We start from the raw sequence: 15908 nt of genomic DNA, 5'->3' as shown, positions 1-15908 counted from the left end.
GAATTCTGTCTATATTTGAATTTAATTTAGCTTTAGGGTGTTATTCAAGAAACCCTTGTTCTGGCTCAATACGTAAGAGTGGAGAAAATTGAGCGGAATTGAGCGAAAGTACAAAGGAGGGCAGAGCCAGGCTACCTCTACAGGTCAAACAACAATCATCGACAATGTTCTGGTTCATGGATTGGCAATGAGAGAAGCAGGACTTTGCAGTACAGTACAGTAATCACTGAAAGTCCACTGTGTCTGTACCCTTACTACTACCCTTTGAGCGCAACTCCGTGAAAGAGCTGAGATATCAGTATGTCCAAATAAGTGTAAATTCAGACACAGTATTACAGTATTGCATACACGATCAGACTCTGTGGCTTCAGAGTACAAATCATATTCTGTACAGTATGTGTCTTTCTGTTCACTTATAAATGATTTATTTATTCATATAAAGGATATTTCTATACAAATCCTTCTTTATTTTCATTGTGATTTTAATTTTGAAATTAGAATGAATAAACATTCCTCCAGAAAACTGTCTTTCATTGTTTGGTGTATTGTCTAATCACTGCTCTGCACGAGTTTCATGTTGCCTGACGTGTGAATGATCTGAGACCATTAGTTAGTTTTGAGATGATTATTCAGTTTTGTAACACGATTCAAGGGTTTTGGGAATTTTGGAAAATTCGTTTTTTTCTTTTTTGAGAAAGGAAAGAGTTTCAAAAAAGGTATTTGTGAAAAACTAAATAGCAAGGCTTATTCTTTATTTTCATAGATATTTTATTTTAAATTAGAATGAATAAACATTCCTTCAGGAGCCATACACTAGGGATGTGCAGCACGAGGCTTTGTGAAACAACGAAGCGTTCAAAGCAATTGCACCGGAATTGTGTCGAGGTTTCGAAACAATCGAAACACATGCATCTCCATGCTGACATCTAGTGGCCAGTTTTGCTAACATCACATTTTGACGCTGAAGCTCAGCTACTTCAGACAGAGAATATAACGCGAGGTTTTGGTAATAGTAACGTGGCTCACAGCAACAACCGTAGCAAATTTGCATGCATTCAATGAGAGCAATCGGGGTTCAATTCCCCTTGGATGCAATTAACTTTGAAATTTCGCCAGAAGAAATGTATATTTTATTAAAACAAAAGAAACCTCCCCAGCCTTGGAAAACATTGTTGCTCGCATAGGCCTACAGAAATATTTGTTAAACATTGCACTTAAGTTTAGATAGACAAGATGTGCTTGCTAAAGCTGACCAGAATTGGCAAAGATTCTTAAAATATTGTAGTCTTTTGAGTAAAGCTTGAATGAGGGGTATTAGTTAAAGACTACAATCTTTCCCAAATCTTGTCAGAGCAAGGTAGGCTTAACTTGATGGTGGTCCCTCATCTGACAGTGTAGGCTACCGTAACAGTCTATAATCAGCATGTCTGAACTCTTGATAAAATCGGTCAATGGGAGTGGCAATTTCTCCACACTTTCCACTAAAGCAGATGCTTAGAATGTCCGACTAAATCCATTAAGTTATATTTTCATCAAACATGTAAAAAACTAGTCTACAACTCAAGGCCAGACATGGGTGACAAAGGTTTTTCTTTATTTACAAAACAAGCGCAAATTACATTGAGCCCCTATAGAAAAAAAAAAGGGGAAACCACCCAAATCCATCAACAATTCCAGCAGGGCAAAACAAAATGAAACCTACTTTTAAAATGACGAGAATGCAGTAAATAATAAAAACACAGACTCTGGAGAAAATAAAATTAGAGGCCCGATGGGACAGGGTGGGGTGGGATGGGGATCCAGAGGAAAATAAAGAAACTTCCAGGGAATGAAGGGGGAACAGGTGACTTCTGATTTAGATGAGGTCCGCCACTGAAAGACAAAAGAATTGTACATTGTTACACTCTTAGCGTGCACAGTTAACAACCCTAGTGACTGTCCGAACTGATTTAAGTGTGCAGTTAACAACCCTGTGACTGTACGAACTGATTTAAGTGTGCAGTTAACAACCCTGTGACTGTACGAACTGATTTAAGTGTGCAGTTAACAACCCTGTGACTGTACGAACTGATTTAAGTGTGCAGTTAACAACCCTAGTGACTGTCCGAACTGATTTAAGTGTTAACAACCCTAGTGACAGTCCGAACTGATTTAAGTGTGCAGACAGTTAACAACCCTAGTGACTGTACGAACTGATTTAAGTGTGCAGTTAACAACCCTGTGACTGTACGAACTGATTTAAGTGTGCAGTTAACAACCCTAGTGACTGTCCGAACTGATTTAAGTGTTAACAACCCTAGTGACAGTCCGAACTGATTTAAGTGTGCAGACAGTTAACAACCCTAGTGACTGTACGAACTGATTTAAGTGTGCAGTTAACAACCCTAGTTACTGTGTCCACGGTTACACCCCTAGTGACTGTCCGAACTGATTTAAGGGTCACCACACACTCACCGTTCATGGGCATCTCATCTATCTGTGTGGAGTAGTACTGCTCAATGTCTCGCAGGATGCGGATGTCGTCGTTCTTCACAAAGTTGATGGCCACACCCTTACGGCCGTAACGACCGGATCGACCAATCCTGCGAGGGGACAAGGGAGGGTGCAACACTGATCAACCAATAAGCATGACAGGAGTGTAGGTGTGTGTGAGGCAATGTTTTAAGGTGTGTGGGTGTGTGTGTGTGTGTGTGTGTGTGTGTGTGTGTGTGTGTGTGTGTGTGTGTGTGTGTGTGTGTGTGTGGTGTGTGTGTCCAAGAAAAGTGCTCGTTTTTTTATGTATATATTACTATATATATTATTATATATAATACATATACATGTATGATGTATGTAAACACAAACATACACACACGTACACACACACACACACACAGGGGAGAATATGTATTTGAACCCATGCTTAAGTTGACTAAAAAGAGGAATAGAAAATCATCTTCATGCCTTAATTCAAAAAAATGAGTAAAAATCAAGGATTTTCTTCAAAAAATGAAGAATGTATCTTAAATAAATCAGGGATGTGATTGGCAAAGGACAAAAAAGCAGGAAAATATATCCCCCCCATCATGATAATTTTGCCAACAGTGATGTAGAACCATGTATTCTCTCAGTTCATAACATGTTTTGTTTTAACTTAAACCAACATAAAGTTCATTTTGTTCATAAAGTTCATTTTGACTACATTATTTAGTATAGGCCTACTTGATAACATATAGCCCTTACAGTCCTCTAGACTAGTCCTGTACAATGTAGTGAACCATAGGCCTATTGACACTGATGCTGATTGAAGAGGTTGCTTGAAAGTTGTTGTATTTAAGTTCCAAAGAAAATCAAATTGCAGCACTCCCTCTCCTTCCAAAGTAACATGTCCTAACTCTCCTCCTAAAATAAATTACAGGCACTGTTATACAGTAGGCAACATCACTAGTTGTCTAAGTGCACGTAACTAAATGGAGAGCTAGGATTAAAATTCAGACTGTGTCTTTAAATAGGCGACAATGCTACAGTAGGCCATTTCCACTAAAAATTCAGCTCAATATCTCAGCACTATCGTCATACGTTTGCAGATGGCTAGGCCTAATACCGAAATATGTTTTGAATGACATGGGGCGCACGGATGTGAACGGCTGGACAAACGCGAAATGACAATTGTTAGCTAAACAATTTAGTAGACCTAAGGTAGACAGGCTTTGTGGTTAAAACGATGAAAACCAGTAGGCTAGTCTGTCACAGCTAACTTCAAGCACAGTAGCCTAGACTAGTTTACACGCGCAGAAATTAAAAGTCAATATCAGCATCACGAGATTGCTGTCATTATCGGAAAATCCAGACACGTCAAACTGAACGCGAACGCGTGGCAAAGCCAAAAAACAACTTCATTAATGATATCTTTTTAAATAAATAATTTGATCTTTACCGTTTCGTTTCAGCTAAGAAACAAATAGTTCAACACACACATCGAACTTGCATCAAACATTCATCAACACGTCTGCTTTCACTTTCAATGAAATCCACTAGGCCTACGGACAAGGCTTGCGGAGTGATGAATGAAATAAGCACCAAACCCGTCGTCATTGTCAGCGGCATATTATTGGTCTCCCCCGAGAAAATTTTGTAAATATTGTTATGTAAATGCATAAATTCTGCGCACTTTCAGCCTACAGCAATGGTCTGTGTTGGGCTACAGATACCACCCCCTCCCCCCCTAAAAAAAAAAAAAACATCGATTTTGCATGATTCACGAGTGTCGCATTTTTACGCCTGAAAATCCGGATTTCCGGATAAATCCGGAAGAATAACATACATTTTCTTCCTTAAATAGAGGGGGCATAAGTAGGCCTGTTTTGACCCCTATGTCAATTCCCATAGGTGCAGGAGGTTTTTTTTTTTATATGCCTATGTTTTTATTTTTAAAGGCAAGTTATTTCATGGATCCAGGATACTATGCATCCTGATAAAGTTCCCTTGGCCTTAGGAATTAAAATAGCCCCACATCATCACATAGGCCTACTCTTCTTCACCATAGCTAGATATTGCATGGTGTTTTTTCTAGCCTATTAGTCTGTTTGATGCTCACTGAGCTCAATGCAAATCAATGCACGTCCTGTGTTCTACAGAGGGTGTATTAAACATTATTTGCACACCTATGACCTAGATCCAATTTGTTGGCCGTATCACACTGGAATAGCCTATTAATTTGGCAAACTCGTTGTGAAGTTCAAATGAACGGTCACGTTGCATCCAAGCTGTAGACGTTCAGAACATTGTCGCACATGACGGTGGTTGATTTTAGCTAGTTGGATGGCATATAGGGCAATTAAATTAGCGATGTTTCAAAGCTAAGGTTCATAGATAAGAGATAGAACTGACTGGCTTTTGGCCATAGCGATCATCCATTTAGAACTAGTAACGGCAGTTTGTACTGCAAGTTTAGAAATTAGTTGATATGTGGTGGAAACAAGTAGCATAGTTCTACTAACAAGACAACATATTTTTAGCGATTTAAACAAAAGATTGTCTAGTTACACCGTCTCTGTTTAAACGTTTACATCATAACAGGAAATTAACACAAAGCAAATGGTAACAGTGGAATAAGTGGGATAATGGAGTCCACTGCGTTCGGCCCAAGAAATAAATGCACTTAGAAGGGGTCGTTTTACCTCTAGTACGTTCAATATTTGTGAACCGAACGCGGTGTCATCCCTGACATAAATGACTCGCGCAGTAGCCAGGCGTCCAAACATGAACTTCGCGCTGTGTTCAAGATTCTGAAGCTGCTAAGACTCCGATTGGCCCAGAGAAGTGTCAATTACAAGAAATAGCCAATAATGTTTCGCAATTCTAACCTGCATTGCATACAGATTAAGGGCAGCCTCCCCCCTCCCCCCAAAATAAGAACTCTCCGGTTCTCCGGTTCTGTGCGATTCACGTGAACGACCCAATTGACCAAGAAAACGGCGATTGTCCCCGAAAAGCGACAAGTTTGCAGGTCTGATGTGTACTTGTATCCACCTATATGTGTTAGGGGTTTCAGGTGAGTAGGTAGGCGTGTGTGTGTGTGCATGCGTGTGTGTGTGTGTGTGTGTGTGTGCACACCTACATCTGCACTGTTGTTCTTTGTTATTCTGCAGGTCGTAGATGACGTGTGTGCATGTGTGTGTCATACCTATGGATGTACAACTCTCTGTTGTTGGGCAGGTCGTAGTTGATGATGAGGGACACCTGCGGTACATCCAGACCTCGAGCCCACACGTCTGTGGAGATCAGCACGCGGCTGCGCACACACAAACACACAAAAGAAAAAATAAAATGCAAACAATGTTTTGCGTAAAAGGTTTGACAAGGCGAAAGAAAAAAGAAAGACCAAGATGGATAGTACACAACAAAACGAATGGGTGTCATATGCTATATACACACACACCCACAGAAAGACGCAAAAAATGAAATGTATGGAAGCAATGTTTTGTCTAAGAAAATCTGAGCAAGAGACTTGACACACCTTAATTAATACAATAAAGACATTGCTTACAGCCTCAAGTAAAACCATTCAGAGCTTGACGATCAGTTTCATATCTTTAAACCTCCTGGAGACTAGACTGGAAATGAACCAACACGTTCCTGATTAACTGGTTGGCAGGCAACCAGACTAAACATTACAGTAAGAGGTTTGTGGCTTACTGAACTAAAAAGGTTCCTTGTGTGATTGTCTGTGACTGAATTTGAAAAGATTGTTGGTTCCTGTCTATAATGTTCCTGGTTCCTGTTTGGCTGCAAGGGTGAACTAATCTGAAAGGTTCCTGGTTCCTGTTTGGCTGTATGTGTGAACTAAACCAAAAGGCTCCTGGTTCCTGTTTCTAAACTGAAAGGCTCCTGGTTCCTGGTTGGCTGTGAGGGTGAACTAAACTTGAAAGGCTCCTGATTCCTGGTTGGCTGTGAGGGTGAACTAAACTGAAAGGTTCCTGGTTACCTGGCTCCGGAGCGGAACTCCTTCATGATGGACTCGCGCTCCTTCTGGGGCATGTCTCCGTGCATGGAGGACACGGTGAAGTTGGCCTCCCTCATCTTCTCCGTCAGCCAGTCCACCTGCACACACACATTTTAATGCTTTTATAGTAAAGCTATTTTTTGCACAAAGACTTGAAGTTTGCGGATTCTTCTTTAAAATATCCAGTCACTCTTAATCCTGCACCTCACACGGATGAGCGGTGATTTTTTACCTTTTTGCTTAATGCTTTTATTTGGACCTTAACACAGGGAAAGATTATGGATCATAATCAATTAAACAATTAAACATATGGAATGAATGGGAAAAGTTAAGAAAGTTGAGCTTAACTATCCACGGCTGCCGCGCGGCAGGTCCCCAGTTCAAAACCGGGCGGAAATAAATTATTGTCGTTTATGTGCGGCGTCTGCCGCGTCGGTGTGAATCGACGGGTGAAATATGTGCGGAGTGAACAGCCAATAGGAATGAGGCGTCTAATAGTGTTGTTCTTTTCTGGCTTTTATACTCTTACAGGGGAGCTACACCAGACGCGACAGTGGCGCGTACATTCGAAAAAAATAGGCCAGTCTTCTAAAATGAATTTTACGCGCCGCGAACGGAACGCTTCAGTTGCGCATCTGGTGTAGCTCCCCTGTTATTGGATGATATATACCCGTGTGTCTAAGTGTGCATTAATATATGTGTGAGATGTTTGTGTATTCTGACCTTCCTCTTGGTGTTGTAAAATATGACAACCTGTGTGTGTGTGTATGTGTGTGTGTGTGTGTATGTATGTGTGTGCTTGTGTGTGTGGACTGACCTTCCTCTTGGTATTACAGAAGATTGTCTGCCTGTGTGATGGTGTGTGTGGGTGTGTGTGTGTGTGTGTACTGACCTTCCTCTTGGTATTACAGAAGATGACGGCCTGTGTGATGGTGAGTGTGTCGTAGAGGTCGCACAGTGTGTCAAATTTCCACTCCTCACGCTCCACGGCCACAAAGAACTGCTTGATGCCTTCCAGAGTCAACTCATCACTGCCAACAAACACACACAATAGATCAGTTTCACTCACAAACCTACAGTAATCTTCTGTATTAGTGTATTGGCTGCATTGTGTATAAACCACAGGACATTTTTAAATGCAAGTGAAAAAAACAAAAACCCATTAACTGGCCCCGTGTATTAACCTCATAACTGAAGAAATTGTGCGAAATCAATGTGTAAACTGCGGCTAATAGTTGGACAATTACGGTACACATCATGATTTGACTGTTTGACCAGGATGAGGATGGGGTCTGTCGTGTGTGTGTGTGTGTGTGTACCGTTTGATCAGGATGTGGATGTGGATGGGGTATGTGTGTGTGTGTGTGTGTGTGTGTGTACCGTTTGACCAGGATGCGGATGGGGTCTGTCATGAACTTGTTGGTCATCTCCAGGATCTCGTGGGGCAGAGTGGCGCTGATGAGGCACACCTGGGTGGCGGGGGGCAGGTACCGGTACACATCGTAGATCTGCTCCTTAAAACCTGACATTCACACACACACACACACACACACACACAGAGAGAACCACAACATTAGGTACCGGTACACATCGTAGATCTGCTCCTTAAAACCTGACATTCACACACACACACACACAGAGAACCACAACATTAGGTACCGATACACACATCGTAGATCTGCTCCTTAAAACCTGACATTCACACACACACACACACAGAGAACCACAACATTAGGTACCGATACACACATCGTAGATCTGCTCCTTAAAACCTGACATTCACACACAGACACACACAGAGAACCACAACATTAGGTACCGATACACACATCATAGATCTGCTCCTTAAAACCTGACATTCACACACACAGAACCACAACATTAGGTACCGATACACACATCATAGATCTGCTCCTTAAAACCTGACATTCACACACACACACAGAGAACCACAACATTAGGTACCAATACACATCGTAGATCTGCTCCTTAAAACCTGACATTCACACACACACACACACACAGAGAACCACAACATTAGGTACCGATACATACATCGTAGATCTGCTCCTTAAAACCTGACATTCACACACACACACACACACAGAGAACCACAACATTAGGTACCGATACACACATCGTAGATCTGCTCCTTAAAACCTGACACACACACACACACACACACACACACACAGAGAACCACAACATTAGGTACCGATACACACATCTTAGATCTGCTCCTTAAAACCTGACATTCACACACACAGAACCACAACATTAGGTACCGATACACACATCATAGATCTGCTCCTTAAAACCTGACATTCACACACACACACACACACACACACACACACACACAGAGAACCACAACATTAGGTACCAATACACACATCACAGATCTGCTCCTTAAAATCTGACACACACACATACACACAACCACAACATTAGGTACCGATACACATCATAGATCTGCTCCTTAAAACCTGACATTCACACACACACACACACACACAGAGAACCACAACATTAGGTACCGATACACACATCATAGATCTGCTCCTTAAAACCTGACACACACACACACACAGAGTAAACAACTAAATCAGGAAACCCAGTTCCTCACTACTACACTAGCACTACCCAAAACATTATCAACTCAAAGCTACTGCACAAGAGACAGAGGGGCTCAAAATCTTGTGAAGCCCAGCGAGACACAAATGACAATACAAATATGTTTGAAAAGGTGGATCAAAAGCACTTCTCTATGTGTGTGAGCGTGTGTGTGTGTGTGTGTGTGTCTCACCTTTGTTGAGCATCTCGTCGGCCTCGTCCAGCACGAGCATCTTGATGGCGCGAGTCCTCAGACTCCTCCGCCTGATCATGTCTGCAGAGAGGAGGAAGGAGAGAAGAAGAGAGGGGGGGGAGGAGAAGGAGAGGGGGGGGGGGAGGAGAAGGAGAGGGGAGGGAGGAGGAGGAGGAGAAGAGAGCACTCTGTTTAACACTCTGTAAGGCATCATGAGACATGTGTAATGCCTATAAGTTTAAAATTAAATTGAATTGAAATTGAGAGGGCAGGGGAAGAGTTAGGTTGAGCAACAACTTAACTGAATGTATGCATGTATATGTGTGTGTTATGTATGTATATGTGTGTGTGTGTGTGTGTGTGCGCGTGTGTGCACACGCATACCGAAGACACGTCCTGGGGTGCCGGCCACCACGTGCTGTCCGTAGTCCAGCTTCCTGATGTCCTCGCCGACGTTGGTCCCTCCGATGCAGGCGTGACACTGGACATTCATGTAGTCACCCAGAGCCAACAACACCTGCCAGAGAGAGGGAGGTGTTGACATTTCTGGCATCCTTTATTGAGCCATCACATAGATCAAGAACTAACAGAATTAACAGGCTACTTCAGCAACCTCCAACACCATTGTAAAGGAGCACAAACTATGTAAACATTTACTATCCATAAGGACAAACGACACTTTTTAACTGACCAGGCCTTTGTCTATTCACTGTAAGCGTGAAAAATTCCATTATTAGAGACTCGGACAGGGCAAGAAAGTGAGAGTGAGGGAATAGAAAGAGGAAGAGATTGATGAAGAGAGGGCAGAGAGAGAGAGAGAGAGAGAGAGAGAGAGATAGAGTGTGTGTTATAGAAAAGACAGAAAGGGATACTGAAGGAGATGAGATGAACATGAGTGAACAGAAAGAGGGTACTCTTACCTTTTGGATCTGTCCAGCCAACTCTCTTGTTGGAGCCAAAATCAATGCCTGGGTTTCTCGCACCTGAGAAAGGAAAAGTAAGTTTTAGTAACAACAAGTGACTAAAAACTAAAAAGACAGCGTTGCATGCACATCTTTCTTAATTCATGACTTACACAGAAAGACAACAGCACTAGCAACTTTAAAAATTACAGCTTGCCAGCCTCTAGAAACTAGTTTATGGTAAAATGCATATGACACACACCTAATAATACACTTCCAGTCTGCTTAGCCACAGTGAGAGAGAGAGAGAGAGAGAGAGAGACTCACCTGGATGTCCAGACACTGAAGTACGGAAACGCAAAAGGTGGCTGTTTTACCCGTACCAGACTGTGACCTGGAGAGAACGGATCACACACACAAATATCAACCATATGAGATGAGAACCGTAGAATCATACTTTTGTCTTGTCTTGACAGGTGAGAGAGGTCTTGAAAGGTGACTTGTGTAGTTCTGTTTATTGTGAGTAGACCACAGTATTTTAGAACACATAAACATTCTACACATATTTTTGCGGTCAAATTTGTACGAATTTGCACACAAAAGTAAAACTACCAATTGCCCTTAGGCCTGCAATCCTTACATCCCATTTATAAGACTGTTTCAGAAAGCAGATGGCAAACAGAGTTTATAACAGTGGACATTCAACAGGTTACCGTAGTGCACAGGCCCAATTTCCCCATATTGAATAAACACAGTGATCTGCAGCGCTCAACAACATTCATGAAGTGTGATTACGAAAACATGGTGGCCCTAAGCATGTGAAGCCCCAACTGAACACACTTACTGTGCAATCACGTCTCTGCCCTTGATGATCTGTTTGATGGCCCTCTGTTGGATGGCGGACGGTTTCTCAAATCCTGAGGAACAATTTACAAACGTTAGTTGAGTGAGTTAAACAAAGCTGCTGGATACTGCTGCCTGGTGACTACTGTAACCCATCTAAATTAACCAGAGAGACCAGTCCAACATAACTGATATCTACCTAGCGAACCACTGTTTTCCAGCAGACTAACGCTAGTGCATACGATGACTTAGTTACTACAGGGGCTGGCTTGATTCACCACCATCATGAACTACATCAACATAAAAGTAATGTGCCCCCAACGTTATCATGCATTGCACAGGCGGACGGTGGGCGTGTGGCCCATGAGTTTATATTAGCACGCTAACAAGTACATTAGCCCTGCGAGTGAGCGCCATTCATTCGACTGTTGGACAAACGTTATCTATCGATAGCTAAATTAGCCACTAACTTTAAAGTCTCCTACAATTGTAGCAACTTCTTAAGTGAGCCCTCAATGTCTTTAGCAATCGACTTTCATATTGATATTCACAACTTGCATTCAAAACAGACCAAATGCGCCCCCCTCGCCTCACTAACGTTACCTAGCAAGTTAGCCGCCTGGCTAATAGTTTTGAGCAACTTTCTGATGAGGAAACATTTGGCTAATACGCTAGCTAACTTTAGCATAACATGCGGCAAGAAATAAGACAAACGTGATATACTTGCTACGTATTCGTAGTAGCATCCTCAGTGGATGGTTCTCCCCATTATAATAGCAAAGAGAGACCAACAGAATATATGGCATAAGTCGCTAACTTCACTGAGCAACTCCATCGTTAGCGGCTTAGCTAGGCCCTAGTCTCCGAACACATCCTCGCACTCTACCGTAAGCGTAGATCCCACGGAGAAGGTCCTCTCGCAGGCCCATTGTATCGAAGGTTGGCGTCACATCAACCTCTTCACTGGTCTCAAATTCCACTTTAGTCATATCTTCCTCCTTCAGGATCCGCTTTCTCACAGGAGCTTGTGTCGCAGCCATGTTTCTGTATGATATCTGTCGCAAATTTGGCTGAAAGAAAATGTATACTCTTCGGCGTTCCACACACTGGAGAATCAGAAAAAAGACCGCCGCGTGTGTCGTTGTACTGACGTCATATGGAGGCGACCGCGTTGCAGTTCCGACATGTTGATGACGTAAAGACGTCACGCGCTCTCTTCCTGTCTCTTCCGCTTCTTCATCAACAACAGTATTTAAAATTGGTCGCTACCCCCACATCTGAACGCTGTGCCGCCACGCAAAAGCGACGATGGCAGCCACTTCGGTGTTCCAGAGAGTCAGGACGGGATCAAAGATCGGAGCGCAGTATGATCAAGAAGGCAACCTGATCCAGGTCGAGACGCGAGAGGACGAGGAGCAGAATGTCAAGCTCACAGAGATTCTCGAACTTCTGCTCGCAGCAGGCTACTTCAGAGCCCGCATCAAAGGTTTGTCTCCATTCGACAAGGTGGTCGGAGGGATGACCTGGTGCATCACAACATGCAACTTTGACATCGACGTCGACCTGCTCTTCCAAGAAAACTCGACCATTGGCCAGAAAATAGCCCTGACAGAAAAGATCGTGTCCGTCATGCCCAAAATGAAGTGCCCCTATCGCCTGGAGCCCCATCAGATCCAGGGCTTGGATTTCATCCACATCTTCCCTGTGGTGCAGTGGCTGGTGAAGCGCGCCATCGAGACCCGCGAGGAGACGGGGGACTACGTGCGGGCGTACTCCGTCTCCCAGTTCCAGAAATCCCACAGCCTCCCCCAGGACGAGGCCTTCCGGCAGCGGAAGCCCAAGGCCGTCAGGACGGTCCAGGACGTGTCGGACGTGTACAAGCCGCAGAGGCGCTACAAGCGGCAGCCGGCGCGCAGCGGCGAGACGCTGGACGAGGAGTCGCAGGTGCACTCCACCTTGCTGGAGTACGGACGTCGCTACGGCTACAGCAAGCAGGCGCAGAACAAACAGGGCAAGGGCGGCGACGACGCCACCGACGGAGGAGCCGCCGCCGCGGCGAAGTCCGCGCAGGCGGAGATGGCCGAGGAGGAGGACCTGCGGGTCGTGGAGGAGACGCGGATCCGAGCCCTGATGACCGGCATGGCGTCCATGACGACGGAGGACGGGAGGCTGACGGCGAGCGCGGTGGGTCAGATCGTGGGCCTCAAGTCGGAGGAGATCAAGCAGATCGCCGGCGAGTACGCCGAGAAGGCCGAGCGGCTGACCAGCGAGGACCCGTCGCCCAAGTACGGCTCGGCGCAGCAGCACCGGCGCACGCTGGCCTCGCTCAACAAGCAGATCCAGCTGCGGGCCAAGGAGCTGGAGGGGATGCAGGCGCGCCGCTCGGACGTCCAGGGGGAGTCCGAGGAGGTCAAAGGTCGCCTCGCCGAGGTGTCGAGGTGCGCCGCCGAGCTGGAGGCGGCGCTGAGCAAGCTCGACGAGCTCGAGGCCAGCGCCGACCCGGGCCTGCTGGACGGCCTGCGCGAGCTGGTGGCCCGCAACGAGGCGCTGAAGACCCAGGAGCACGATTTCCGCGCCCACTGCCGCCAAGAGATGGCGCTGCTGCAGCAGAAGATCGAGGACCTGAAGCAGGAGTCGGGCCGCGAAGGCAACGACGACGACACGGACGACGGCGGCGGCGGCAACGGTGGCGATCGCGAGCAGCGGCGGCTCGTGGAGGCGCAGCACAAGGCCGACAAGGAGAAGCTGCAGAAGATCCGGCTGCTGATGGCCCGGCGGAGCCGCGAGATCACGGTGCTCCAGCGCAAGATGGACGAGATCCCGAGCCGCGCCGAGCTCACGCAGTACCAGAAGCGCTTCGTGGAGCTCTACAGCCAGGTGTCGGCCACGCACAAGGAGACCAAGCAGTTCTTCACGCTCTACAACACGCTGGACGACAAGAAGGTCTACCTGGAGAAGGAGGTGAACCTGCTCAACTCCATCCACGACAACTTCCAGCAGGCCATGGCGTCGGCCGGCGCCCGCGAGCAGTTCCTCCGGCAGATGGAGCAGATCGTGGAGGGCATCAAGCAGAGCCGCGCCAAGAACGAGAAGAAGAAGCAGGAGAACAAGATGCGGCGGGACCAGCTCAACGACGAGTACCTGGAGCTGCTCGACAAGCAGCGGCTCTACTTCAAGACCGTCAAGGACTTCAAGGAGGAGTGCCGCAAGAACGAGATGCTCCTCTCCAAATATAGAGCCAAGGGGGCGTCCTGACGGGGATGTGTTCTCCGGGGGATGTGTTCTCCGAGGGATGTGTTCTCCGAGGGATGTGTTCTCCGAGGGATGTGCTGATGTGCCGAAACTTGATGAGGACTTGATGCGTTGCTTGTTTATTTCATATTTTACTACTAACCAATCACATATATATATATATATATACGTAGAGTTCATGTGTCATTGAATTCATGCAAGGTGATAAGCAGAAACTTGATGAGGACTTGATATGTTTTTTGTTTATTTCATATTGTATTACTAACCAATCACATACAGTATATATACCTAGAGTTCATGTGTCATTGAATTCTTACAAATGCATGTCCATTGACAGAATTCCGTTGACTACAGAACTGCTTTTACGAGTACAATCATCCACAAAGGCTAACTAACTCCTAACTGCGACACAGAATGTTGTTTCCTTAAAGTGACATGAAGCGGCTTACAAGATGATGAATAAATAAATAAATTGCCTGCTTTGATTTTTCATCTGTCAAGTAAATGTTTTAATATTGATTTCTGACAAGCATCAGTCTGAAAAGGATCCAATTTGAATTATAAATAATACAATAATAATAAATAATAAAAAGAAAATCATTACATTACATTAGTGTGGTTGTCTGTTGATGATTTATACACAAGGCCTTTTTCAAATCTTCTGAATGTATCTGAATACATTGATGGATCAATCCCACCTTCAAAACAGTCCATAAAGTGATGAGGGACGTCAATTTGTGCACTAGCTGCTTTCAAACATGGCTGTAAGTCTGCATGTTCTGCGGATGTCAAGCGGTTGGCCCGAACGTCTGAATAACCGGACATTTCGAACAGGCAATGTTAGCATGTTAGCATATCTGAATCACTCGAAGAGTCGTACCTCCGTTGGACAAAGATCCGCTTATGCTGCAGAGGACATGTCAACGCATCCAAAGACTCTCATGCCATTAGGTTACTTTTTTCTCGTGCTTGAGTATGTGCCTTTCCAAATAGGCCTACAGGCATTGTACAGATTGGCCCAATCCCAATGTGAGGACTAAGGACTAAAGACTCACAGACATAAACCTACCTTAAGCCTACCTTACACTGACAGACTTTGACCAGATTTGGGAAATATTCTTGAAAGATTGTAGTCTTTTGAATAAAGCTTGACTGAGGGGCATTAGTTAAAGGACAACAACAATCTTTCAATAATCTTTCCCGAAAACTTGTCAAAGTCTGTCAGTGTAAGGGAGGCTACAATCTTTCAATAATCTTTTCCTAAATTTTGTCAAAGTCTGTCAGTGTAAGGTAGGCTACAATCTTTCAATAATCGTTCCCAAATCTTGTCAAAGTCTGTCAGTGTAAGGTAGGCTTTAATTGATCTCAGATGCTAAGTGAGTGAGGCCACACGGGCTCAGATAGGTATTGTGGGATTGGGACAGCACTTCATGGGATCACATGTACCTTGGCGATGTTCAATAACAAAGACGTTGCTGACACTTGCACCATGTCGTGCTGTTGTTTACCTTTGTAATTTCCAGATTTTCCTATGATCTCCGCGGTAAACGTCACAACTCACAGAACTGTGGGTAATTCCCTTAGGTTAAGTCTGCACCGATGCAGACTCACGGAAAGGGCT

The 15908-nt window shown here is 44.7% G+C and overlaps 2 protein-coding genes across 2 annotated transcripts; one reads left to right on the top strand and one right to left on the bottom strand.

Annotated features, from left to right (window-relative positions):
• Nucleotides 1-1586: 1586 nt before the first annotated feature.
• eif4a3 (eukaryotic translation initiation factor 4A3) lies at nucleotides 1587-12189 on the bottom strand. Its single transcript, XM_062538868.1, has 12 exons — nucleotides 11922-12189; nucleotides 11037-11109; nucleotides 10520-10586; nucleotides 10211-10273; nucleotides 9675-9807; nucleotides 9291-9371; nucleotides 7865-8006; nucleotides 7377-7515; nucleotides 6467-6582; nucleotides 5666-5773; nucleotides 2455-2582; nucleotides 1587-1872 (listed from the first exon to the last, which is right to left on the bottom strand). Exons 1-12 carry the CDS (start codon nucleotides 12073-12075, stop codon nucleotides 1856-1858), a joined length of 1221 nt encoding a protein of 406 aa, XP_062394852.1. The 5' UTR covers nucleotides 12076-12189; the 3' UTR covers nucleotides 1587-1855.
• A 46-nt stretch (nucleotides 12190-12235) lies between these two features.
• On the top strand, nucleotides 12236-14894 carry ccdc93 (coiled-coil domain containing 93). The gene has a single exon (XM_062538796.1). It carries the CDS (start codon nucleotides 12344-12346, stop codon nucleotides 14288-14290), a length of 1947 nt encoding a protein of 648 aa, XP_062394780.1. The 5' UTR covers nucleotides 12236-12343; the 3' UTR covers nucleotides 14291-14894.
• Nucleotides 14895-15908: the final 1014 nt, after the last annotated feature.

Source organism: Sardina pilchardus, chromosome 1, assembly GCF_963854185.1.
Source record: "Sardina pilchardus chromosome 1, fSarPil1.1, whole genome shotgun sequence".
In the NCBI taxonomy this organism is placed as follows: domain Eukaryota; kingdom Metazoa; phylum Chordata; class Actinopteri; order Clupeiformes; family Clupeidae; genus Sardina; species Sardina pilchardus.
The sequence above is the reverse complement of the archived record's forward strand: the minus strand, read 5'-3'. Positions and strand labels throughout refer to the sequence as shown.

Bases quoted from the DNA above. Each gene is read 5' to 3' on its own strand.
- eif4a3 (XM_062538868.1), bottom strand. From the start codon at position 12,075: ATGGCTGCGACACAAGCTCCTGTGAGAAAGCGGATCCTGAAGGAGGAA. The intron at 9,808-10,210 runs GTAAGAGTACCC...TCTCTCTGGCAG, and splicing joins TGGCTGGACAGATCCAAAAG to GTGTTGTTGGCTCTGGGTGA. The intron at 6,583-7,376 runs GTCAGTACACAC...GTGTGTGTGCAG, and splicing joins TCTGTAATACCAAGAGGAAG to GTGGACTGGCTGACGGAGAA.
- ccdc93 (XM_062538796.1), top strand. From the start codon at position 12,344: ATGGCAGCCACTTCGGTGTTCCAGAGAGTCAGGACGGGATCAAAGATC.